Source organism: Melospiza melodia, chromosome 12 (assembly GCF_035770615.1).
Source record: "Melospiza melodia melodia isolate bMelMel2 chromosome 12, bMelMel2.pri, whole genome shotgun sequence".
NCBI classification, from domain to species: Eukaryota; Metazoa; Chordata; class Aves; order Passeriformes; family Passerellidae; genus Melospiza; species Melospiza melodia.
Window position 1 is genome coordinate 12,886,536 of NC_086205.1, and position 25,591 is coordinate 12,912,126.

At 37.7% G+C, this 25,591-nt stretch overlaps 1 protein-coding gene across 1 annotated transcript in view; it reads left to right on the forward strand.

Moving 5' to 3' along the window:
- Window positions 1-23,699, forward strand: part of COL4A3 (collagen type IV alpha 3 chain) — a 54,567-nt gene extending 30,868 nt beyond the window's left edge. The window contains exons 27-52 of the mRNA XM_063166832.1: window positions 397-489; window positions 955-1,059; window positions 1,894-1,991; window positions 3,358-3,508; window positions 3,630-3,743; window positions 4,508-4,675; window positions 5,736-5,825; window positions 6,383-6,517; window positions 7,231-7,329; window positions 8,435-8,524; window positions 8,889-9,028; window positions 10,002-10,128; window positions 10,397-10,477; window positions 11,084-11,182; window positions 12,155-12,205; window positions 13,144-13,329; window positions 14,022-14,152; window positions 14,598-14,670; window positions 15,949-16,020; window positions 16,137-16,256; window positions 16,408-16,506; window positions 17,102-17,314; window positions 18,021-18,198; window positions 19,228-19,342; window positions 20,616-20,788; window positions 21,035-23,699. Coding sequence (XP_063022902.1) covers window positions 397-489; window positions 955-1,059; window positions 1,894-1,991; window positions 3,358-3,508; window positions 3,630-3,743; window positions 4,508-4,675; window positions 5,736-5,825; window positions 6,383-6,517; window positions 7,231-7,329; window positions 8,435-8,524; window positions 8,889-9,028; window positions 10,002-10,128; window positions 10,397-10,477; window positions 11,084-11,182; window positions 12,155-12,205; window positions 13,144-13,329; window positions 14,022-14,152; window positions 14,598-14,670; window positions 15,949-16,020; window positions 16,137-16,256; window positions 16,408-16,506; window positions 17,102-17,314; window positions 18,021-18,198; window positions 19,228-19,342; window positions 20,616-20,788; window positions 21,035-21,119 — 3,086 coding nt within the window. The 3' untranslated portion in view covers window positions 21,120-23,699. The remainder of the gene's footprint in view (window positions 1-396; window positions 490-954; window positions 1,060-1,893; window positions 1,992-3,357; window positions 3,509-3,629; window positions 3,744-4,507; window positions 4,676-5,735; window positions 5,826-6,382; window positions 6,518-7,230; window positions 7,330-8,434; window positions 8,525-8,888; window positions 9,029-10,001; window positions 10,129-10,396; window positions 10,478-11,083; window positions 11,183-12,154; window positions 12,206-13,143; window positions 13,330-14,021; window positions 14,153-14,597; window positions 14,671-15,948; window positions 16,021-16,136; window positions 16,257-16,407; window positions 16,507-17,101; window positions 17,315-18,020; window positions 18,199-19,227; window positions 19,343-20,615; window positions 20,789-21,034) is intronic.
- The last annotated feature ends 1,892 nt before the right edge of the window (window positions 23,700-25,591 follow it).

The window sequence follows — 25,591 nt, forward strand, 5'->3', positions numbered from 1 at the left end:
CATAATAATTTTTGAGTGCTGCAAACATACCAGTGGAAGAACTCAGCTGAGTGGCTGAGTTTGCTTAAAGATCATGCCCATTGAGCCTTTATGACATGGAATTGAAGATTTAAGTACTTGTCAGTTGTATCATTTTCCTGGTGGCTTTTTGCTTCTTTTTCTGCATCTCCCCTAGACTACAGGAGGGCTGAGTGGAAGACTGCAGGTGTCAATAAAATGATTTTACTTAATGAAGTCAGGATGTGAAGGCTTTTCAAAAATCTGTTGGAGTTTCAGAAATATGGCAACTGTAGATGACTACATTTTTAGCCAAGTAGATGGATCACTCATATTTTTAAATGCTTGGGGCTACCAAACTATATGCATTTGTAATATTTTATAATGTATTTGCTGAAGGTCTGAAAGGAGAGACCAGTAGGGCAACTCCATTACCTGCAGTGCCAGGACCTCAGGGACCACATGGTTTACCCGGACCCCCAGGAGTGCCTGGTGAGTGCAGCACTACATCAGTGAAACAGTTAAAATCAGAGATTGGTTAACTGTAAGGCATCTTTTCTTGGGTTTTGTAGAACAATAGTCCTTAAAACTGTCCTGAACAGCACAGGAAGTTTTTTTACAGTTTTATGGTAGTTTGTTTTTGTACTTGCTTCTGTTTCAAGCTTCACCCCTATAAAGTGTGTTTGGAACCTTTCAAGAAGTGGGAGATTCATGTCTGCATGTAGATGTCTCTAGGAGTCTGGAATTTGGCCAGATTGTGTAAAAACTTAGACTCATAAATGCTTTGACACTGTGAATTCAATTAGCACTTTAACTGTAAAAACCTGCAGTGTTTAAATTCTAATATAATCTACAGCGGTGTTCTTATTAATAATGGTAAATTATAACACACATAATCTTACAAGTTGATGCTCTGTGGTAAAGATAATTCACAGTTTATTTATTTTCTTTGGGCAGGTAGGGTTGGAGCAAGAGGTCAGCCAGGTGATCCAGGACATTCAGGGCCAACAGGTGACACAGGCTTTCCAGGGCTTGGGTTTCCTGGAAACCCAGGTCCAAAAGGTAAAATACTCTTTTTGATCTTAAAAAAAAGGCTAAACCAAAAGTAAAAAATTAAGTACACCTTAAAATAATTAGCAAGTTAAAAAAAGAAAATCAATGAACAAACAGATATGTGTTTTTAGCAGTCTTGTGATTTACTGCCTCAAGTCTTAGAAGTATTTTGAGGTATTTCAGAGTATGAAGTATCAAAGCTGACAGTAGGGAAATACTTTTAAAGACATTGATGCTTGCTGAAAAACTGCCCAAACAGGTGCAGCTATCTTATCTGAGTGCTATACTTAATTCAGATGGATTCTCTTTACCTGGATATGTGTTACAGAGACAGAACTGTATAAGTGTCAAAGTACTTTATTTTTAATAAATTTTCATTATGTACAATGCAATATCTGCCCTAATATGCAGGTAATAGAAAGCATTTTCAGTACTTAAAATTTAGCCATTCCTCATGCAAAGTTATAACTCCCCTTGAACCCTAGAAATACTGGGGAATTCTCATAATCCTGTAAGGACATGAGTTAACAAAAAAACTCAGATACTGAAACTTGTGCCAAGCTACTTGCTAAAGAGAAAAGCAAGGAACTAACATCAGAATGGCTTTACTTGGAAAAAAAAATTGGTGACATGCTTCAAGTCAGTGAATTAACAAGCAGTATTTCAGTCAATTTTGAGTGAATATGTAAGGAATAAGATGTCTTGTGTCACATTAGCTCTGAAATCAAGATCCTCCCTTCAGCTCATTTAAGCTGCATTAGTGTCAGAGGCTCATAAATGCACACATGCAAGGACCCTTTTGTAAAATAAAGCATCTGTACTGCCATTTAATTCCTTTTGCAGGAGATAAAGGACTTGCAGGAGGCAGAGGGCCACCAGGTTGTGAAGGAAAGATTGGAGATCCGGGCCGAGCTGGAAACCTAGGACAACCAGGACAAAAGGTTTGGTTAGAAATACAGAACAAACTTTTCCATAGGCCCCATTCATTCAACTTTACACTGAGCAAATAAATTAGAAATTGTAAGGAATATGGGAATTCCTTCAGTTTTTGACTAATCATGCACAAACTATGAAATTAAATTCTTTCTATAAAAAGAGGCTCAAACCAAAATTTTTGATCCAAATACAAGATTTCAGAATTCCAGGTGTTTGGAATGTTTTCCTACTTCAGCTTTCAGACCACAAGGAGGATATTGCATTGCTTAAAGCAAAAAAATTAAGGAGACAGCTGCTGAAAAGAAGCCTATTCAGAAATCCAATTAAGCATATATTTGATGGAGGTAATTGACAAGCAAGTATGTATCTCATGTAAGCAAGTGCTCTGTTAAATTGAAGCATGGAGAAAGAAGGTTGGAGGTAATACTGCACCCACTCTTGCTGATTAACAGAAGCTAATCTACTGATTCTTGACTAGTCTGTAATCAGGATTCAATTTTTGAACAAAGTGTTAACACCTAAATTATTTGAACATATGGCATTTCCTTTTTTGTACCAATATGTCATTCTTTTGTGTGTTTTTCTGACATGACAAAGGAAGGCAGTTGAGGTTGTGAATTTTTTTTTATTTTTTAATCTACACTTGATGCAACAGAACATCTGGGTATGAAGTGACCTCTGTGGTCCAAATATATAATTAGTGATTGGTATAAGCTCAGGTCTACGGATCTGCTTTATGAACATATTGATTTGCTGGTACTCAAAACAACCAGCAGTTCAGTCAGCTAAAAAAAACCTACTAATTCAAAGTTTCCAGTCAGGGAATGCACTTGGGACATTTGGGATAAAAGCAGTCTTCATGGACAGCAATGTTCAGAAGAATGATTTGAAAAAACCCCAAAAATGGACTGAGTATCCTGACACATATCTGGGTGCCGACCTTGATCATTCAAATGAATAATTTGATATATATAATATATAAATTTTATTATATAAAAATAAAGGAAAAGTTATATTTGTACAAACTTCACCCCCTCTTTCAGATAGATGTTCAAAGCCATTCACAGCTGCAGAAGGCATCTCAATGCAGTAAAGACTAAATGGAGGGAAGTGTCTTGCATTGCTGAGTAGCAACTTCTTAGGGCTAGGAGACAAAGTTTAAAAGCTGTCTAGATTAATTACTCAGCTAGCTAATAAGGAATGTCCAGTGGTTTGCTGAATTGAAGCCACTAGAAATTATAGTGTGAAAGATCCACAGGGAATTAAGAGAATTACCTTAATAAAATAAGGTCATTATTACTCCAGTGGAGAAAATATTTTGGAAGATTTGCAAAGCAGAGAGGATTGTTTATATTTCTCTCTGTGTTGCAGGGTGAGCCAGGCATGATTATTCCTGGAGAGCCAGGCAGAATGGGTTCACCAGGAGGTCTCGGCAGTCCTGGCTCAAAAGGTGAAGTTGGACTTCCAGGACTCCCAGGCCTACCAGGGCATCCTGGGCATGATGGTGATGATGGCCTAAGAGGTAATGTTGCCAGAGAAGCTCAGGGAGCACAGCATGTTATTTTAAGGAAAATCAAGTCAAATAAGGTTCACTGAAAGCCTAAAACTTACTTTGGCTGTGAATCCACTCTCATGTCTTTTAGGAGATCGTGGCTCACCTGGAGCTCCTGGAGACCCGGGTTTTCCAGGGAAACCTGCTGAATGTCTTATTGGCCTGCCAGGTTTGCCAGGTGGCCAGGGAGCTACAGGCCCACCAGGTAGGACTCTGATCCAAAAATGCCATTTGACTGGGTGAGTCTGGAGTTTATTTCTGCCTTCCAATGGCCCTAGGGAGCTGAAGTTGTTTCTGGATATTGGTTATGGAATAGTATGCAAGAAAATATGAGTCCATTTAAAAGATGCTCTTACTGTAGATGGGAGGAAGCACAGGCATGATGAAGAGGGATTAAGATCCAGATTCCATTGGCCAGTATAAAGAGTAATCACAAACTGACCCAAATTCCCAGGGATAGATATTTCTGACACATCTCCCCTGTGGGACTGAACTAGATCCTTTGGTGCAATGGGATTGATAAAGAAATAACTGAAAGGAAGAGCTCAGCTAGGTGGGAAAAGAATTTAGGGTGCCAAAAGTACCTGCCTGTACTGCATATGTTTTTCTTTTCAAAAAAACCACACTCAGATATACAACACATCCTTCTCTTATGTATGATCTCAAAAGGATTTTTAAAAGTAAAATTTTGTAAGGAATGAATGCAAAATTGATGGGGTTTTCATATTTGGGTTTTTCTTTTTCTGGGAAAGAACAGATTTGTCTACTCTCACTTTTTTTTTTTCTTCTTTTCAAAAATCCCAGCCTACAGCCCTTATGAGATTTTCTGAATGTATTTGTTGCCTTACAGATCTCATGTTTAGCCTCAAACAGATGCTTATGGTGTAAAGACAGAGATGAAGGTTTGTTTTTCAGATAGATCTACCATACTACACTGTCCTTCACTTTTCTGTCCATCACTTTTCTTAGGAGGAAGAGGTTTACAAGGTTCAAAAGGAAACCTAGGTACTCCTGGTTTGAGTATCCCAGGAACCTATGGAAGGCCTGGGGAACCTGGATTAATAGGTCTTCAGGGAAAAACAGGATTACCTGGTCCCAAGGGACAACCTGGAAGGCCAGGAATCTCTGGTTTGCCAGGTAAGGTTTCCCCATGTATTTGTTTTGATGTAGAAAGGTGTTTTGCAAAAAGGTCATGTTTTTCCAAACTAAACATGCTGAAATATTTCGCCATCAACACCTTTCATTTGTCTTTGAAATTTTTATGAAAAATGAATAAATCTTTCTTCCTTAAAAGATGAGCATATCTTGAAGCTCTCTTGACACTGTGGAATTTTCTATAATAGTCTTCTGAGAACAGTGTTTTATCTAGTTTTTGTAAAGGAATGTCCTTGCAGTAGGACATGAAATATTTAATGATCAAAGCAACTCCCCCAGCACAATGGAATTGCAAATTGTTTAGCTCTTACTCAGCATCTCTTTTCAAATAGTTTGTAATGCCAGCTTCTTTTTCTTATAAGCTCAGATCTAGAGTCTCATAGAGTTGAGTCAGATCAAGTTCTGTCACTAACCAGAGCTAACTTTAGGTAAGCTAAATGGTCCCTGTAGGGTTGGTTTGGTTTGTTCTTTCAGAAATCTGTGGAAATTTGTTTTGAAGAATAAAATATGTCAATCATATAATGTTTCTTATTTCTAACAAAGATTTTCTTTAATATCATTTCATTACACTGTGGGAAGGAGATGGCACATGCCTTTTTATATTGAGAATCTGTAAAGCTTTTGATAAACATGTAGGACTTGGCTCAGTTATGCAAACATAGACTTCTGGTGGCATTTGAGGGAGTTGTTATTTCCCAGCTAGTCTTTGACTCCTGAGCCTGAAAGGAATGTCATTCCCACACATCTCATGACTGATCTCTCATCCCTGTGTGGATATCTCAGATGCATTATCCTTACTGTTAGTTATTTAATTCATTGATAGGAGCTGTTGCAGCTACTAACTTAGGTAATTTGGGGGTTATAAGTCATGATCCTGTGGTTAAAGATGGGAAAACTGGCTTGGACAGTTACAGAAATGGAGAAAAAATAAAATAAGCAATTAAACACTGAAATGACAGGTGTTTGTGTAGTTTTATGAAGTAATGTTCTATTTAACTGATTTAATGCTAACAAATATGTTCCTGTTGCTTCAACTCCACAGGTGCAAGGGGAGATCCAGGTGTAATGGGACTGTTAGGAATTCCTGGACCCCCTGGCATGGTTGGAAGACCAGGCAACCCTGGTATCCAAGGCAAGTGATCACTTTATCTGCCTTCCTTATCACTTGGAATACAGGAATTTCAATGCTCAAGTTACTCTTGTGATCCATTTTTGTGTGTATTATCACTCCTGAGTACAGATGTTTTCTGTATATGTGCAGTCTGCAGACTGAATAATATAATATTTTTTAGCAGTTTTGACTTGCCACCCTTTCTTTTTTTTTTAAGTGGCTGGTGATTTGCCAGCCACTATAAAGAGCAGAGAGCCTTTTTGCTGGCTTTTTTTTTCCCCTCCTGTGTGGATACCATTATTATATTTATTTAACAGACACAAGATTTTGTTTCTATTCTCTATAAGAAAAATCTTCCATATCTTGCTGGAAGGACAAGCATTATTTGCTACAAGTAATCTGTACTTGTAGGTGTTTTATTGATGATTGGAGCAGTTAAGAAGCTAGTTTAGGATGTTTTGCAATGTATATTTACATAGGTAGATTACAATTGCTCTTGAAGATTGGCATTATCTGCTTTGCTTTATTATATCATCTAGTCAGGTCTCTTCAGAAAATTTCACTCTATTTTCTTGCAGGCTCTCCTGGCTTTCCAGGAATAAAGGGAAGAAAAGGATTTCTTGGAGAAAAAGGTGAACCAGGTGATAAAGGATTTCCAGGACCATCTGAGACCTTGGTTGGTATTGGGGACAAAGGAGAACGAGGTTTAAAAGGTACACATTCATTGTTCTGTCATTAAAACTAGCCAGGGTTGTCATCTGTTTTGCAGTTCCAGTGGACTCTAAAATATGGAATAAACTGATGCTACTGCTGAGAGTAATCACATTGTTTTGAAATAATTATTGCTAAACACTAGAACTGCCTTCTTTTTTATGGAATAGTTGGATATTACATTGAGCTGAATATTCAATTTTAGTAAGTCCTAAGTCCTTTAAAAGCTCTCATTTTTATGCTAAATAATATATCAGTAGTACCAGGAGGCTTCTATATATATATATACTCTACATTCATGTTTTTACATTTATATTATTCTGTGAGCACAGAAATGGCTGCACTTACCAACCAGAGGCTGGATTGCAAAGACATCAAATCTGCTCAGAAGTACTTGACTGCCAGAAAAACTCCTTTGTTTGCAATATTAATATGGACTCTCTACACGAGCTGTAGATGCTTAACTAATGCTATCTGGCTTTTTCTATTGGTATTTTCCTATGGAAGCTTTCAGGAACTTCCTATTGCCTCCACATGAAAAATACAGAAGATCTTGGATTTTAGTCTGTGCTTTGCTTACGTGTGTTCACCGTGAAAATCCCATGCTCTACTTCTGTTTCATTAGCTTAAAGAGTTATAGAATGTTAAACTTTGTACAAAAGTTATATTCTAGGATGTTGTTTTGTAATATCTTTCAAATGAAATTTCATTTTAGGAGTTCAAGGCCAAATGGGTGTGAGGGGAGAAAAAGGAGACGTTGGTGTGCAAGGTCCACCAGGTGTTGATGGGTCTGAAGGAATGCCTGGTGTACCAGGTATGGAATATGTGTATTGGAAATTCCTGTGCCATGTGGGCAGGGAGGTACTGCTGCTCCAGTGCACACCAGCTTGGCTCCAGAAGCAGCACTACATTCTCTGTTAACTCTCAAGCTTTCCTGAGAATTCTGAAACTAGGCAATTTCAAAAGCTGCAGTTTGAATGTCACAGCAGCTATCACCAAATGATTCTTTGTTTTCTTTCAAGTATAGACCATTGTTTAGGATGACAAATAGAAAAAAAAAATAATATTAAATCCTGAATAACAATAAATCTAAAAGCTGATGAAACCAATGAATAAAAATTAATATTTCTAAAAAGCAAAAAGAAGTTTGAATTTTCAATATTATTTAAAAATTAATTCTAAAGTACTACAGTTTTGCACAAAAATATTTTAGGAATTTTTTTAATTTCAGATGAATTATATTTCCCTTTTCAAAACTTAAATATTTGACTTGTATTTCAAAAGTTAGCAGATTTCCAGTGAAAAGCAGCTTTAAAAATGTCAGGCTATGGCACACTGGCATTTAGAAAGAATGTTCACGGATCATTCTAGATGTATTTGGATCTTTTAGTCATTAAACTGAGTGCTAATTTAGCTAAATGAATCTCAAGATAAGTGAGTGAGGGGAAAATTGCTTAGGTCACATTCAGCTTTTTACTATATCCTAGTCATGAGAAATCTGTCATAAGTAATAATGTGATTGTTCCATGCACAAAACTAAACTGAACTGGAGTGCAAGCAATGAAAGGAGAGTACAATGCATAAATAAAAATTCATGATCTTGATCAAATTCAGCTAAAATATATTGCAGCGACTGCCCCAAAGTGCGTGGTCACAAACCTTAATTTTAATATTGCTACATAAGGTATTTGTTATTTCCTTGGCTTTCTGAAAACAATAATGATAATTTTATCTGTGTCTGTATCTATATCTATATAATTATCTATTATTATAGTAATTATCTATATAATAGGTTATCTATATAGTAGTAATATTATATATATTATCTATATAATAGTAATACACTAAAAGGAGGTGTGTGGTAGAGGATTTTGCATCCATCACAGTTCTAACATGACATTTATTTCTTCATCTTGCAGGAGCCAAGGGATTTATGGGTCTTCCAGGGATTCCTGGAGGACAAGGATTCCCAGGTGCACCTGGAGACCAAGGGGATATGGGAATTCCAGGTCATTTTCTTTCAAGTCATATTACAAATTCATAAAGCTCTCTAGAAGCATTTGCACAGGTCTGAGCTGTTACTGTCAGCACACCACACAATTCTTAGACTGGGATTTACTCTTTAGTATCCATAGACTTATCTTCACCCTAGCATTTGCTTGACTTGCAGAATGCAATTCTCCCTCTGTATCCAAATTCTTTAACTTATATATTTTACATGTAAGAACCTCTTTTTAGAAATCAAATCACAGTTTAAATTACTTTAATGAAGAATTAATATCTCTATATATAAAGCAATAGCTCACAAAACATGGAGTGTGAAAAGCAATTATGATCCTTTTAAGAATGGTATCAGTATTGGTATTTTTCCAGGTCCAAAAGGCCAGAAAGGATCTCCAGGCTTTCCAGGACCATCAGGTGACCCTGGTCCACCAGGCTATGGTGGCTTTCCAGGTGACAAAGGAGATCCTGGGTACCCATCTGCTGGGCCTCCAGGAGAACCTGGCCCAAAGGTATAAAGGCAGTGGAAAAACTTTCCTGTTAGGCAGAGCCTTTGACTATAGAAACAGAACAACACGTAAGCAAGAGCTGCAGAGTTTGCAGAAGTAGTTGATTTATTAGTGGTAAGAAATATGAAAATTCTATTGTGTCATTACTCTGGAGAAGTTTTTTCATCATATTTCACTTCATTTGCGCAAGAATTACTTATTTATAAAGATGAAATATCTTGAAGTAATTTGCTTTCTGTAAAAGTTCTAATTCATTAAGAACAAGGATGTTAAAAAGTTAAAACATCAAAAACTCAGCAAATGCAGAAGTTTTATAATATAAACTTGCACTGTTTGGTTTTGATAGTCTGGTAATATCCTTGCACAAGATTTTGTTTTTCATTAGTAATGTGTATTACATCCAGTTTATGCTGTTTGGTCATACATACCTTGCTAAGAAAAACCAGTATTTTTAAGTTAAATCAGTTGGATAGTTTAACTCCACATGTTCTGGTTGTTGAATAACTGGAAGTCTTTTTACCTATGAGATTATCTGAAATGTGTGGCTGAAGCTTAAATTCCTCTATAAATCCTGTAATTTAAATGATTTGTTTATTTTCAGTATGAGCTGGGTAGCCCCAGTGAGATTACTGTGAAAAACGTCAGTAGGAATTCAAGGAAAAAAATGCAATTTAGGATTTTGAATAGCTGCATATTACCTAAGGAATGAATGTTTGGATCAAAAGAAGAGCGGGTGGAATAAAATTGAAGGGAAGTCTGTGCCAGGGAAAAATCTAAAAACAGCTTGGTTTATAAAGGTTAAAAATAGATCTTAACTATTTCTAAAAGATCAGTGGTATTATGAGAAGACTTTGTATTTAGTCTGCTTTGGTTTTTGTCTGAAAATCGTAATGAAATGTGATTACATGTAAATTGCATGTGATTTTTCTATTCCACACTGTGATTCTTTACTTGTGTGTGTGCAACTGTTTCTCAGGGAGATCCAGGTCCTCCAGGAGTTTTTGGCAGCAAAGGAGAAAAGGGCTCTGAGGGTCAACCAGGGCTTACAGGAGTACCAGGACCACATGGGATCAGAGGGGAAACTGGAGGTGCAGGAATCCCAGGTATGGGGTGCTTTTGGAGGGCTGGTGAGCTGGTGACACTTGTAGAAGATAATCCCTCAAGTGCACGAGTGCCTGGGGGTGGCACAGTGACTTACACTGACTGCTGCAAACCTCAACAGCTCCTCTGTGGTCACAACAGCCAGGCCAGCTTGGGTCACCTGGAGAACTTTTGCAGCTGGCCAAAGCAGAAACACCAGCAAAGCTCTAAACTGAGTCTGGATCTAGAGGTGATGCCACTTCCCCTCTGCCACACTCTTTCTTCCCACAGGGCAGTGTGGACCCCCTGGAAATCCTGGTGTTAAAGGATGCCAGGGCCGCCCAGGACAGCAGGGAGTCCCAGGCCCTCCTGGTATGGTATATAGCTTCTCTCCTAAATCACTGCCCTGGATTTGGGATTTCAGTTCAGTTTGAGGCTTTGTTTGCCTCCTTTTCACAGCCCATTTTCAATGTTAACCATTCAGCTGAGGCAAAAAGTTTTAATTTTGCTTCACTACTGGAAAGTGTGAAATTTAAAAATTGAGTACATATCCAAGGGTCTCAAGATGTGATAGCCACACAATTTTAAGAAAGGCTTAGGTTCTTTAGGTTCTACCTACCTATACTAAGATATAGGTAGATGAAGAGAAGGAAACTAACTGGAGTAACCAAGAGCTGTAGTTGTCTGCTAAAGCAACAGAACTAAAACAGAACTAAACTATACCTCAGGGGCAGTGTGTATATGTAGCAACAGAGAGGCATGCATTGAAGACTTTATTATGTCTGTGAAAATAGAGGGGCTGTTAAATCTACTGAAGTCCAGTGAGCTCTATACAAGCTATATGCTGCTCTAGACCAACACAGCTACCCCTATCTTTGAAGTAGCTGAGCTAATTAAATTTTATTAAAGGGGAGTCAAATCTTCTCACTGCAAAGTTACAGAAGTAAAAATGATATTGTGGTCCATTGTAATTCACAGGTGCTGTTGGAGCCCCTGGAAAACCTGGGCTTGTTGGTGAAAGGGGTACTCAAGGTCAGGATGGTATGCCTGGTTCCCCAGGAGTAAAGGGAGAACCAGGTAACAGCAGTGAAGTATTTTCATTCTCTTTGACAATTGGGTTTTTTTCTGTAATTATAGTGACAAGGATGATTTGGGAAGGATTACCAAGGAGCTTCTGTGGAGCCAAAGCTAAGTTTAGAAGTAGAAGGTTATAAGTGGTTTTCTATGTAATTTTTGTACATGCTGTCAACAACCCAAGTGCATTACAAATGCTCTATTCTACACTATTCTACACGTGTTGTAATGTCACCTAAAAATGTTCATGTCTGCAAGAGTCAAAATACTGCTGTTAACAGCTCTTATGGGTTTAATCTCAAAGAGTTTAAACGAACCAAAATCCTTTCAAAGCAATCTGCTGTCTTACATGAATATACAATAAAAGGAATCACAGTGTTTTCCTGCATAAATAGTGAAAGCTTCCATGACCAACACCTTGGGTTGTGAAAGCTTTCATTTAAAAGTCATTCCTGATGTTAACAGTGTTCAGATGGATTTAGTCCTACACTGAATTCTGACAGAATTTTACACTGAAATTTTTTTCTTTGCATCCTAGTATCAAGAAGATACTTAGCAGGCATCCATAGTATTTAGAAAGTATTCTCATGTTGAAGTAATCACTGTTTGAAGTAATTACTGTTAACGTGTTTTCTTTTGTAGGTTTACATTTGTTTTTCTATTTTTCTTAATAACTAAATTAAGTGTGCAGGGTTTTTTTTTTTTTTCTCTGAAAAGAAAGAAATAGCTTCTTCTTGTAGAATGTTCCTCAAATAAGATTGACCAATAAGAGTTCTTCGTATAAATAAAAACATAAAAATTTAATTTGTGGTTTTGTATAGAAGAAGTGGATATAATACATTTTACTTTACATACATCTGAACTCTACCTTTTGATTCCATGATCACTGAAAAAGTGTCTGAAATATTAGAAAACTGTGATGTTTTCAAAAAATTATTTTGGACTTTGAGTGTAATGTGACCCAATATTTTACAGGACCACCAGGGAGAGGGATCCCTGGTTTTCCAGGTATTCCTGGGCGTAGAGGTGAGTTGCCTTTTTGAAAAGCAGCAGCTTAATTTTTAAATCCCAGAACCATCCTCAAGTCCCCTCCTGCTTTCAGGTGCTAGAAATGGCACTAAGTGTCAGAGGAAATCTTATTTATAAAGAGTGATTCTGTGCTTTTGATCAATGGTTTGGTCCTATGTAGTAAATGTCAAGAGTTGTTGCTTGTTAAGTTTAGATTGTTGTAAAAGACAAATAAAGGAGCTGACTTCTGTGGTCTTGTGAAGGTGATATACACATTCTAGAGCTTTTGAAATGTTATTGTGATATATAATTGGATTACCAGAGTAGATTCTTATCAAAACAAGATCTTTCTGAATAATAAGCACATTTTGAGAAAGCTGCAGTGGTTGCATTTTAATTTTGTTCATCTTCCCTTTGATATTAATAAACAGAAGATGGACTCTTCCCATTTTTTAGGTTTTACATTGCTGGTAGGAATCCACTGATTTGCTTTACTTTAAAAAAGTAAAATTAAAAGCACTCTAAGATTGACTTTAAACAATGTCCCTATGGAATAGTGTCTTATTTTGTTGCATTCATATTGATCCAGTTTAAAAGGATTTCTTAGTTCTGAACAAAGAAGCATTTCTTCTACTTATTCATCAATAAATATTCCCTTCTCTGGTCTGTTTATCCTCCTCTCAAGTTCATTCTTGGGATGAGCAAGCTCTGAAATGGAGTGGGATTTTTTTTATTTGTGGGGTTTTTTAACTTTAAAAAAGTGGTGTGTACCTTGCTGTGAGTCCTGTCTTCTCAGCACTATTTTGCTTTAGGGTAGCAAACTGGCTTTGGGGACTTCTGTACTAAAGACAAGGGCTGAATTCCACCTTTGCCATATAGGAAATGCATTTTTGGAGTTGTCACATCACCTCACTGTCTTGACAGCCTTCTCCACATGTGATGTCCACACTTTGCAGGAATCAAAGGGGACATGGGACTGCCTGGTTTTCCTGGGCCTCCAGGTGTGAAAGGTCATCAGGGAGATCAAGGACCCATTGGACCTCCTGGCTTAGTGGGGTTACCTGGATTTCAGGGCTCCACAGGCGTGGCAATCATTGGCCAGAAAGGGAACAGAGGTATTCCTGGCACACATGGAAGACCAGGTGTGTTGTTGGAACTTCTTATTTGTCTGAAAGGATATACTGATAATTTAAAGTAGAAGTCAGCCTATCCAGAATTCAAGATTGAAAGGGGTATTCCCCTAAGAGAGTTTCATAATTAAACAGGTCCTTTAGTAGTTAATGCAACATTACCATTGCAAACAACGTGATCTGTGCAGTGACATTTAAATTAAAATAACTAAGCTTTTGAGTTCACCCTATTGCATTATCTTGCTTTCTTCCCATGTGGTTCGTGAGGCAGCTGAGATCCAACTTTAACAAAGTGAGATAGCCTAACACCTAAACCTAAGTCATGTTGTCACTAAACCATGATAGTCCCTAAGTGCCACTCACGATAAGTGACAACATGGCTTAGTGTTAGGTTTTCAATTGGACTTAATGATCTTAAAGGTCTTTTTCAGTGTAAATGATTCTGTGATTCCAAACTTAACTACAACTGGAGGATATGCAAAAGCCTGTAGTGTTAAAGAGTACTGTAAGTTCTGATTTTAGACTAAATTAGCAGGCTAGGAAAAATTTTATTTTTTTAAGAAGTATGTATATTTCCTTGGAAATCACTGAGGTGATAAACATGAGTTTTGTTATGGAGCCATTGAATGATGCATTGTGTTGTGTGTAATCTAGGTGAAAAGCTGTTGGCAGCAGTTTTCCCTTACTCTGATATTTCTGTGTAGGTGCTCCTGGTTTTCCAGGCCTTCCTGGTCTTTCCACTCTCAGCGTGAAAGGAAGCAAAGGTGTCCAAGGGGCAGATGGAATTCCAGGGCCAAGGGGCCCAGCTGGTGACATTGGCCCTCCTGGTCCCAAAGTCAGTGAAACAAACAGTGCTTCTTTCTTATTGCATTGATAGTCTGCTCTTACCATGAAAAGACAATAATACCCATTAAAAAACCCTCTAAAATCTCTAAACAAACAACAAACCCAAACAAGTGTCCCCTCCCACCCATTTTCACAAAAACACCTTGTTTTGGAGGAAATAAAGTGGATATGAGAAGCCAGTTTTATGGACTTAAGTGGGTCAATAAGAATTGTTTTTCTAATTCCTGGTATGTAATTTCCTTGGCTGGTCTGCATTACAGGATAATATGAACAATAATATGACAATTTCTAACATGCTTAAAAGTGGAGCAGATAGTTCTAGTTACAGCATATTCTGTGAACATAATGCCTTGAATATTCTGAACAAAAATAGAATGTATTTCATTGTGTGAAGAGGCTGCTCCTGTTTATCACTGATGTTCTCTGTTTTGCAGGGAATAGAAGGTCGATCAGGCTATCCTGGTGCAAGAGGGGACCCTGGATTTCTTGGATTCCCAGGTGTAAAAGGTATGAATATATTTATTATGTACACTCCTGTGTGCCAAATACAATCATTTACATGTTGAGTTGTAATTGTATTTGTGTATGAGGGGTTCTAGAGACACAAAGTTTTGCCACAAAAGCCTGGGTTAAGTCAGGTCTAAATGAAAGCATTGACTGAGAGTTTTCACTGAGGTGCACACTCTGAGTGGGTCCTAACTAAAGCTCAGGTGAGGAAAGGCTGACTCATCCACAACCTCCATTTCAGGCAAATTCAAAACAAGTTTGTCCTGAGTGAGTGATGAGCTGTAAGGACTTTGGCACTGAGTCTGCCAATTGGAAATATCCCACTACTGCTAGAAAATGTGACTTTTTGATAATCTCTTAGCTATAGAACTCAGGAGCATTTAATTATAATTACAGCACTGGGTCTCTTGTTTGCTGTAAGAATAGTTCCAATTAAAAGCTCATTTACAGTTTATCAGCAGATGAACTGTTAAATGTATTAGCTTCATTAATTTCATATTCCTGAGGGTAAGTTGAATCAGTAGTTAGCTAAAAATTCTTTTAATTCAGACAATTTTCTAGTGATTTAAATATGATGTAGGCCTGCATTACTCCAGTATTCTCATTTTTCAATTGCATGACTTACAGTTCCACAGAATTGTCATTACCTGTTTAACCTACCTATTAGTAATCCATGCTAACCATTGTGCATTTTAAATTTATTCTAATTGGCAAAGTACACAGACAGTAATCTTACTTTCTTTAACCAAAAACTCTCATTTCACATATGTCAAATCTCCCAATGTGGTATTAAAAATACTTTTAATTAATTCTTTTGTTTCAAGCAGAACTGTGGAGCGTGGTCTGTAACCTCATGTTGTGCTCAGTGAAAAGAATGACTTATCAAATTTCTCAACAAAAACTCTACACCTCTCTTAAAGCCTTCAGCATAACTGACAGTAGGGTTAAAGGGAGCTGAACTCCACTTGAAGGCTGCAAATCCAGGGACAAAAACATGTAAGATAGAAAGAAAGGATATAGTCTAAAGTTGAGAATTTAAACTAGGTTTATGGAACAACCTTCATATAGATAGGCATCATCTTATAAATTAAATGCACTTGATCTATAAATTATGCAGTTGCAGCAGAGGTGAAGAAACCCACTTTCACATTTCAAACCAGTCTATAGGTTGAATTACCCTTTGCATGGATTATGCAGGACTCTTCAACAAGCCTCTGAAACTTTGATAGTTGTTTTGACATTTTAAACCAGAGAGATATCTTCAGTCTTCTCTTTTAGGAGAAAAGGGTAATCAAGGACCCCCAGGACCACAAGGTGCAGAAGGGCCAAGGGGACCAAAGGGCCAGCAAGGTAATCAACTCTTCTCCTTCAAATACCAGCTGACATAGCTTGATTTATTTGTTTTGTAGTTTGTTTGCTTTCCCTCATTGTAAAGCAATAGATCTTCATTATATTTTTGCTGCTAGGCCCACCTGGATTCCCTGGAAAAATATTCTCCATCCCAGGAAGCAAGGGTCCTGCAGGACTGCCAGGAGTCCCAGGAACACCAGGTGATCAAGGAATTCAAGGGATTCCTGGACTGCAAGGTGATTTATATTTTTATCTCTATGCATGCGTCTGTGTGTGCTGCTTAGGAGAACATTTTGGTTTGGTGGAAAAAACTTCTGCACAGAAATCTGGCATGTCTTAAGTCTTCACCATATGCCTCTGGGGAATTTTTTCTTGATTGCAATTTAGGACCCAAAGGAGTAAAAGGTCTACCAGGCCGTTTTGGTCACCCAGGACATCCAGGATTGCCTGGTCCAAAAGGAGACAGGGGATTTCCAGGACCAAGAGGTACAGAAAAGCAGAATCTCTGTTTGACTGGTACTAACTGAATTTACAGATAAATTGTACTGCTGATTTCTGTCAATCCTTCCTCTTACATGTATTGAGATTCTATCATTTACAGAACATTTACAGTAACTTCAGGGACATATGTAAGTACATTCTTAGCTTTTAACAGATGCTTGTTCACAACTGAAATAATAATTTACAGAAATATGCCTTGACTATGCTCTTCTGTTATTAATCACTTCTATTTAGTCATTTGAAACCTGTAGGTAGCAGGCTGCCTTTTTATTACATCAAAATAGAACAAAATATTTTTATTTAGGCACCACAAAATGTTTTTACTTTAAGCTTTTTTTTGGTTAAAATGGCCAGGGTTCTTTAAAATACCTCACTATGCCATAAAGCTATGCAGTGTAAAGCTGCCTGAGCTAAGTCTGAAGGAATTCCTATATCTGGAACATATTCTACGAGTTTTTAAGTTGTATCTTGTTAAGTGGTATTTTTTTGGTTAGTTTTCAAGCAGTTTCACAAATTTAAAAGAAATGAAAATTTAAACAAAATTCTAATACTTGCAGACATATTTATTTCTCATCCACAGGACAACCTGGATTGATTGGCTTTCCAGGTCTGCAGGGGTTACCTGGATCACCAGGTACTATCACTGCTGGTCCAACAAGAAAAGGATTTATCTTTACCCGGCATAGTCAGACAACAAAGATTCCTTCGTGCCCACATGGGACATCCCAGATCTATGTTGGCTATTCACTGCTTTTTGTACAAGGAAATGAGCGAGCACATGGACAAGATCTTGGTACTGTATTGGTAAAAAAAATTCAGATTGTTTTCTTAGAGTCCAGTAATGCTAAGTTGTCCTGAAACCAAATTTACAGTAAATGTCTGAGATAAACATTGGTTTCAACCATCTGTCTCCAGAAGGGCCTGGAGTCAATTCAGGAATCATGGTTTAAAAGACACTTTTCTTTCCTGCACTCCTATATTCCCTTGTTGATATCTCTAGAGATTTTTGAGGAAGAATTCAGTTACTTATGGATAGGTGTCTAGTATACATATAACCTTGACATACATAACACATATAACCTATATATAACCTTGACAACATTTGAGCTGACACAGGGCTGACAGTAACACCACAGGATGTGAAGGAGAATCTTGTGGGTTTTGGAGCCTAAGTGGGATACTTTAGGGTGTGAATAATGTCACCAGAAACTGTTGTTTAAGCTGCTGAGTCCCTGCTACTGTGTCAAGGGCTGATACTATTCAAGAAGATTGTATTGTTTTAACAGATTTTGTTCTTAGCCCTGGTTTATTATATAGATATTTTTGTATAAGCCAGAAGCATTTTGCTTTCAGATAATCTTACTGAACAGACTCTTTTTATAGTTAATAACTGTTTTAGTTCTTCCTATAGTAGATTGGGTGCCATCGTGTGTCTCTTCTGGTTGCTGCACTAAATTTAATCTCCTTCTGCCACAAACCTCTCCTCTTTTGTCCTCCAGGAACAGCTGGTAGCTGCTTGCAGAGGTTCAGCACCATGCCATTCTTGTTCTGCAGCCCCAATGATGTTTGTAGCTTTGCTTCTCGCAATGACTACTCCTACTGGCTGTCCACTGCAGTGGTGATGCCACCAGACATGGCACCCATTTCTGGCAGGGCACTCGAGCCCCAGATAAGCAGGTAAAAGGATAAGAATTTTAGCACTTCTGCCCTGGAAATGTAGAGGCATCACAAATTGTTTTAAGTGGCAAATCAGGCAAGACCTGTCTGTCTCAGCCAGTACAAGCACTGACTTCATCAGCCTGCTTTTTGATTGCTCACCTAAGTATGTCAAATACTCACTGATACTCTCTAGAAAAGTTGGAATAAAGCTAGGGTCCCACCACAGGGCCTATTGCTGCAGAGCCAGCATAAGAAAGTGGAACACTGTCCTACTGATTGCAGGGATTGTTTTCTTTAGACCCTATCATTATTGATATTAGAGACAGACTAAGATTAAATAAAGACAACTTTGTTATTTAGAATTATAGCACAAATCAAGTTCTGCTTTCAGTTCTGCATGATATATTTAGTTAGTGAAGAACATTGTAAACTGAGCTGAAGGTTCTCAGCTATGAAACACTGTTCTGCAAGCACGGCCTTTTCTATTTACTTGGAATAGCTGAGCAGGATGGAGAACAATGTAAGAGAAAAGTCCTAAAAGCATGAAAGGCCTAGAGCAGTAAAATCCAAGGTGGGAAGGCAGGCTTTGCACTCTTATCTTCTGTCCTGCTCTACCCTGTTGTTGCAATCCAGTAACTCAGCTTCAGTTTCCTCATTTAGGAAATAAATATTACTTTTTATAATCTTAGCAAATAAAGGCACAGAAGTACAGAACTTTGAACTAAAACAGAGCAACACAAAATAGTGAGCATGTGAAAAAGGTAACATACTGCTCATTACTTTGTTAAAGGCAAAATTAAGAAGCTCAAATGTTCTGGAATTGCTTCCCATCTTAGAACAGTTTTAGTCTGGTGTTACTAGTAGAGATTGCAAAGCAATTGCAAGGTAAGGTATATGGGTTCAATTTACACAAACCTGTGGGAGCAGTAGCATTTATAGTAAAGTGTGCTATGCCATGAGGTAGCTACCATCCTAGAAGGCACAAGTTTGCTCTGCTTTCATGTTTTCCCTCATGTCTGCACTGAATGTATGTGCTTTCCTTCACAGGTGTGTTGTCTGTGAAGGAGCTGCAATGGTAATAGCAGTTCACAGCCAAACAACTGTAGTTCCTGCATGTCCAGATGGCTGGATGTCTCTCTGGAAGGGTTTTTCTTTTGTTATGGTAAGGATGTAACAACTTGAATTATTAATTTTATGTCCTCTCATTTTCATTGGTGTTTTCAGAGCTCATTTGTTTCTTAATAACTGTTAAATCCTTTTAATTTTTTTTCCTCTGCTGAGAAGTAGAAAATAATTCTATTAATTCTTATTCAATTCCAAAAGCATAGAAACAGCTATTCTGATCTGTTCACAAAAATAGGTGGCAGGAGGAAAAGCAGAAAAGATAAGAGAAGTACTGAATGATTTTAGGCTGGCAAAAATAACTGTATGCATTCACTTTCACATGTTATGCTAAGACCTAGGAAATAGGTTTGGAGAGTGGAGTGGTTAAAATGGTTCTGAACACAAAAACATAGAAATAAGTGACCAAATTCCATGCCAGGAAGTTCTTATAAAAATCAGATTTGGGGCTGAAGTGCACCGAAAACTAAAATAAAAATAAATGCAGAACCCTGTCTACAGCAGACTGCCTCAGCAAGTTTGATGCCATAATTAGATACGAGTGAAGAAAGTTCATAATGGAAGTGCAAATTGAGAACTGCTTATGGGACTAACAGTATATTTATAATAGGGATGTAGCATTTCATCTGCATTACCCATGTTTGTGGGATGTCATAGGGATTGAAAAATTAAGGTAGAGGAATTTTAAACCCCTCTTTTTTCCATAGTGTAAAGTCCTTTTAGGTCTAGGGTGAAGTTTTTGTTGCTCCTGTGATTTGGCCCCAAGTAGTAATAATAATAAACTTGGGAAAAAATGAGAGAATTTTTTAGCATTTGGTTAAAACAATTAACTTGTTTCCAATATCAGCAAAGTTAGATGGTATTTTCTAGCCAATTTTACACCATTGTAAATTACTATAGAGCTATTTCTACAAGCATTTACCAACATCAGAGAAGGAAATGCCTTTCTGCTTTTTTTGTTGGGAGAAGTGATCAGTGCAATAAAAAATATGAAAACACACCCCCACCAATTTGGTTTATTTGTAATGCAGTTACTGTTGTACTCAACTGGACAGAAGACAGCTTGCTGGCTTTGTGCTGGTTACTGCATTTCATCGATCTGAGAAAGACCATTGCAGGCACTTAAGAAATGCCATAGAATTTTCAGAAGGCTTCCGTGCTTCATTTTTATCAAATGAATCTGCATTCATTTTATTTTGTCCAAGATATACCACAGAACATTTGGTATGTTTTAGAAAGAGGAGGAATTTTTTGCTGGCAGTTTACAAAAAGCTGATGGACAAGTTCTTATGAAAATGTTTTGGTGGTTGCAGTACACAAGTGCTGGCTCAGAAGCTTCTGGCCAAGCATTGGCATCTCCTGGATCTTGTCTGGAAGAATTTCGGGCCGTCCCATTCATAGAGTGCCATGGCAGGGGGACATGCAACTACTACACAAATTCCTACAGTTTCTGGTTGGCATCATTAAATCCAAGAAGAATGTTCAGGTAAACTGTACTTCCCTGCATCCCAGTGCCCAAGGACACAAATGCCTGCAAAACCTGTGGGAGCTTCCTTTGTGACTCCCTTCAGGTTAGGCACCCCTGTTTGTCAGGTGCAGAGTAATTTTGTAGCACACAGATGTTTGAGCCAAAAATTTCAAGGTTGTTGTCAGTAATTCCATATCCAAAGTCTCATTGTCTCTCCCTATTTTTTAAAGAAAAAAAATTGAATGTTTGGGTTTTTTCTTCTAGGAGACCTGTGCCACAAACTTTGAAAGCAGGACAACTAGAGAATATCATCAGTCGTTGTCAGGTCTGCATGAAGAGACCAATCTAAATGCTGGCCACTCTTCACAGAACATGAAACTGATTTATTACAAAGAATTGCCTAACTCTGAAGAGCTATAATTTATTGAAGTCCTGCTGCATCTGGAAAGAGAATTAAAAATTGCCAGGGCAGCACTGTGGTGAGGTAGGGCAACAGTTTGACTTTTGTCTATGGCAAATGACAAAGCACTTTGTTGGAGGAATCTTATAATGGCATCTGCAGGGACATCTGCTGAACCTTGTCATTTCTGAGCTGCATCTTCACCATAAAACTACAGCATCACCAGATCCTTAATGAAAGATGTCAATGCTGCCTTGTGTCATGTGCTTTTCAAACAGCAAGACAATCTAAATGCTCCTGTATCAGCTTACATATGTTCAGTATTTCAAGTGGATATCATTTAAGATGCCAGTCTGGCACTTATGAGAGATAGGGTTCAATAGGAAATATTTTCAGTGCACTTTTAACTATATAATGATTCATTAAGAGTTGTTTTGGTTTGGTTTTCTTGTCTAATAAACAAGTATCTCCCCACGTACCTCACCCTTGCTCTGGCTGGCAAACAGGAATACAAAGGTTTTTGTATCACTGTGATGATAGTGGTGCTTGACTGGCCAGAGAGGGAGCGACAGCAGGCACTGGGCAGGCAGGACAGTGGTGGCAGCACTGGCTCTGTGCTCCAGAGTGACTGTGCCTAAGGGCTGACTGAAGAAAGTGTTGGGAAGTTTTCTTTAGATTCCATGGCTTTTGACATTGATCATGCAGTCTTTGAGTTCTTCAAATTTGGCAGAAATTATTATGGTCACATGCTTTTGTCTCTCCTGAAGAAAAAACTATTTACCGTGTAATTTGGGATTTTGTTGGAATTAACAATTACTGTATGGCTCAAGGGCTCCCATGGCATTGTCAGGTTATTAAACACCCATCAGGATGTGATTGCTAACAAAATCTATAATACTTCCATTTTACAGTATTTCATATTTAAATATTTATCACAAATTGTAGTCTGTATTTAAATATTTAGCACACATATCTGCAAATGAAACCATTTATTCCATACAGATAAATGTATGCATCCAGAATTTTTAAAAAGACTGATATTTAAATTGTACCATCTAAGCACTGACTTATATACAAGAGAATCCAACTATAAATGAACATAAATACTTGAAAAGCACTTTCATTTTCTCATATAAATTATATTAAATTGTAGCTCTGAGGTTTTTTTAATATTTATAACATTGCACTTGCAAGGCTATTTAAAATTGTAATGTTGACATTTAAAATGTTAATATTTTTTAATACTTGCACAATTTATCAGAATTTCAGTATTTAGTGAAGAAGCCTAATTCATCTGAATAGTTCTGTAAATGCACCATTTAAAATGTAGGGTCTAGCAATTCAGTGAAATAACCAGGATTTCTCATTTAGATGTTTTTTTTAAGCCAGTGAAATTTTATATTGTTTCTGTTAAAGTACTTGCAACGTGTTTGTCAGACTGTTTGAATTTTCAGTGTTAACCTAACTAAGAAAAGGTTTTGTCTGTGTTCCATGCCTGTTTCTTATGATGGAGCTAAGATGAAGATATCATTTATATGAACTGAATGGATATTTTAAAATTATTGTTTGCTTGAACAGTCATAGTAATTCTGTTTGCAAGGTACAATTGTGAATTTACAGGGTTTAATGAAGAATCTCTTTGCAGATGCACTACTGGTAAGAAGGTATTAATGTCAAGTTAATATTTAGTCTTTCATTTGAATCAAGCCTGGGGTTGAGATTATCTTCATTAAAACAATCACATACTAGACTTTTCCATAAACTCTGAAGTTTGCTTTAAATACTCAAAGACCACACCTGTTGCTTGGTAGGTTGTTGGGGTGCTGGTGTTTTTTTTTTTTTTTTTCATTAATGCTCATTGCAGTCATCCAAACATAGAACTGATGACTCTGGAGACTTCCATAAAACTAGCTGGTAAAATGCAAATGTGAGTACCTGAGGCTGAAGTCTGCTGGAAATGTGTCCAGTAGAGAATAATGTGTAAGGAGAAGGGAATGGATTGTGGCTTTGAAGTACAAAGGTAAGTTACAGAGAATTATGTCTATTAGTATAGCATGTAACTGGAAGTTATGCCTTGTTCCTAGTTTTGGATTCTGCTGCTCACTTTTTTTTGTGGCCTTCAAAAGTTACTGAAGAAAGATGTTGATAAATTGCTCTAGATTTTGAGTGCTCAAAATGACTCTCTCTTTCAAAAGCATGAATACAACTGCAGGGACACATGTTTGTCAAGCCTGGCATAATACAAGCTAGACACTGGAAATCAAAGAAAAACTTGGGAAAAGTTGATGTTGACTTCTCACTGCAGCTGCAGATCATTTTCCTTCCCTACTGCTAATGGTTGTTGTGAGGATTAGTTACCTGCTGTCTGTAAATGCTTGGGAGCCTTAACTGGAAAGTGCTGATGAGGTGCAAGCTGTTAATATATTGTACTGAAAGAATGGACACACGAGAAATTGGGAATAACGAGCAAATAATGGGGGCTGTATTCTGCTAAATACAGCCAAATAAAGATATTTTGACTAAATAAAAGATCTATTTCCATGTTTGCTTTTTTTTTCCCCTTTTCTATTACTAATGCTCTTGTCCACTAACTGGGCATACAAAAAAAAAGGGTTATCTGATTAAAACACATGGGGTGGAGTTTGTCGTAAGAAAGACACTCGCTCCCTCTGACCTGGACCACACTCCAAGTTTAGGACTTGAGTGAGAATACCCAAGGTGGGTCTGTGCATACCAGCTTTCTTCCTACATAGGATGCTGTGATGAGCTGGGGTTTTCCTTCTCATCAGCTGGTTCGGGGCTGTTTTGGATTCAGTAGCAGAATTTACATTGCTAACTGATAATTTATATTGCCAACACACTGATGGATAGGTTGTTGCTCAGTAGTGTTTACTCTAAGTCAAGGACTTTCAGTGAGGAGAGGCACAGAAATGTGGGAGGAAGCATGGCTGGGACAGGTGCCCTGAACTGGCAATTCCATGCCTTAGAACATCATGCCAGTATATGGACTGGGGAAATCGCCTGCAAAAGGAGGCTGATGGTGGATCAGGGACCAGCTTGGCATTGGGCACCAATTGTATTGTCATCACTTGTCTTACCTGGGTTTTATCCTCTTCTTTCCTTCTCCTTTTTATTGCATTTAGTAGTATTATCATTATTATTACTATTTTGTTTCAATTATAAAACCATTGTTACCTCAATGTGAATTCTATTTTATTTTCTTGATTCTCCTCCCATCCCATGGTGGGGTTGGATGTAGGGTGTGAGTGGCTGTGTGGTGCTTGGTACGATCAAAGTGTGCAGAAAGAAAAAGGCACAACCTAAAATTATTAAGGGTTCAGCATGCAAATAAAGACAAACCAGCAGAACTCTGTTGTATGCAACATGCCTAAGGATGGCCTTTTAAATCACTGATCTGAAAATCAAGGATATCTGCAGCGAACTCTTCAAACTGTCAAAGAAAGTTACTTGTGCAAGCACCTGTACACAATGCAAAAAATGGAAAGAATATCTGAGAGGGGAAGGGATACAGCCTGATCCAATTCTTTTTGAGTTGGGACAGAAGACAAGGGGGCAAGGACAGTCATGATCCTCTAATGGTAATTTATAATGTGATACTACACTAGAAATCCCCACCAGAGCTTTTCTGGAGGATTTCCTGTCACTCAGAATGACTCAAGTGACTTGTCTGTGACCACTGAATTTATTAACAACAGTCATACATTCGATGGAACAAAAGCAGTCACAAAACTGATCTCAACATACGGGGAATTACAGGAGAGGAGCCATATTTCTAGTGTGCTTGAAGAACAAGTTTTCAGACAATAATTGCTTTGGGGTTTTCTTGTTTGTTTTTATTTTAAAGACTAAATCCTTTTGATAATTTACAAAATGTTAAAGAAGAGGTTAAATTGAGGACTCGACATACAGAATGATGAGGATTGCTGGGTAAAATGGGTTTGGGGCAGCTCATGTTTCAAGGCAGCTAAATATAAGAGTAAATGTAAGATCTTAAGGCAACTACTGTATCATTCTCAATGTTAGACAACATTGGTTTAGTAGGAGATCATATTTCTGACCACTTGCCTATGTAAAACAGTGCTGTTGATTTTTGTGAAGAGCTGAATTAGCAAGTTGCAAGCCCTTGATCAATACATGCTTCTGTGGTAGAACTGCTACACTTTCTGACCTCCAAAACATTGTAATCATAAAACCAAGGATAGGGAAAGCTCTGAGCCTGCATCTTTTTAAAAAGTACCTCAAAGATGCAACAGCATCTTTCATTACATTTTCCTGTGTGGAGTTGGAAAATTGGGTTATGCCATGAAGCAGCAGCTGCTCCCGGGCTCTCTGAGAATCAGGAGGGGCCAGCTAATGGTGCCCTTGGAAGGTTTGAGCTCTGCTGGGCAGAGCTGGCGTGT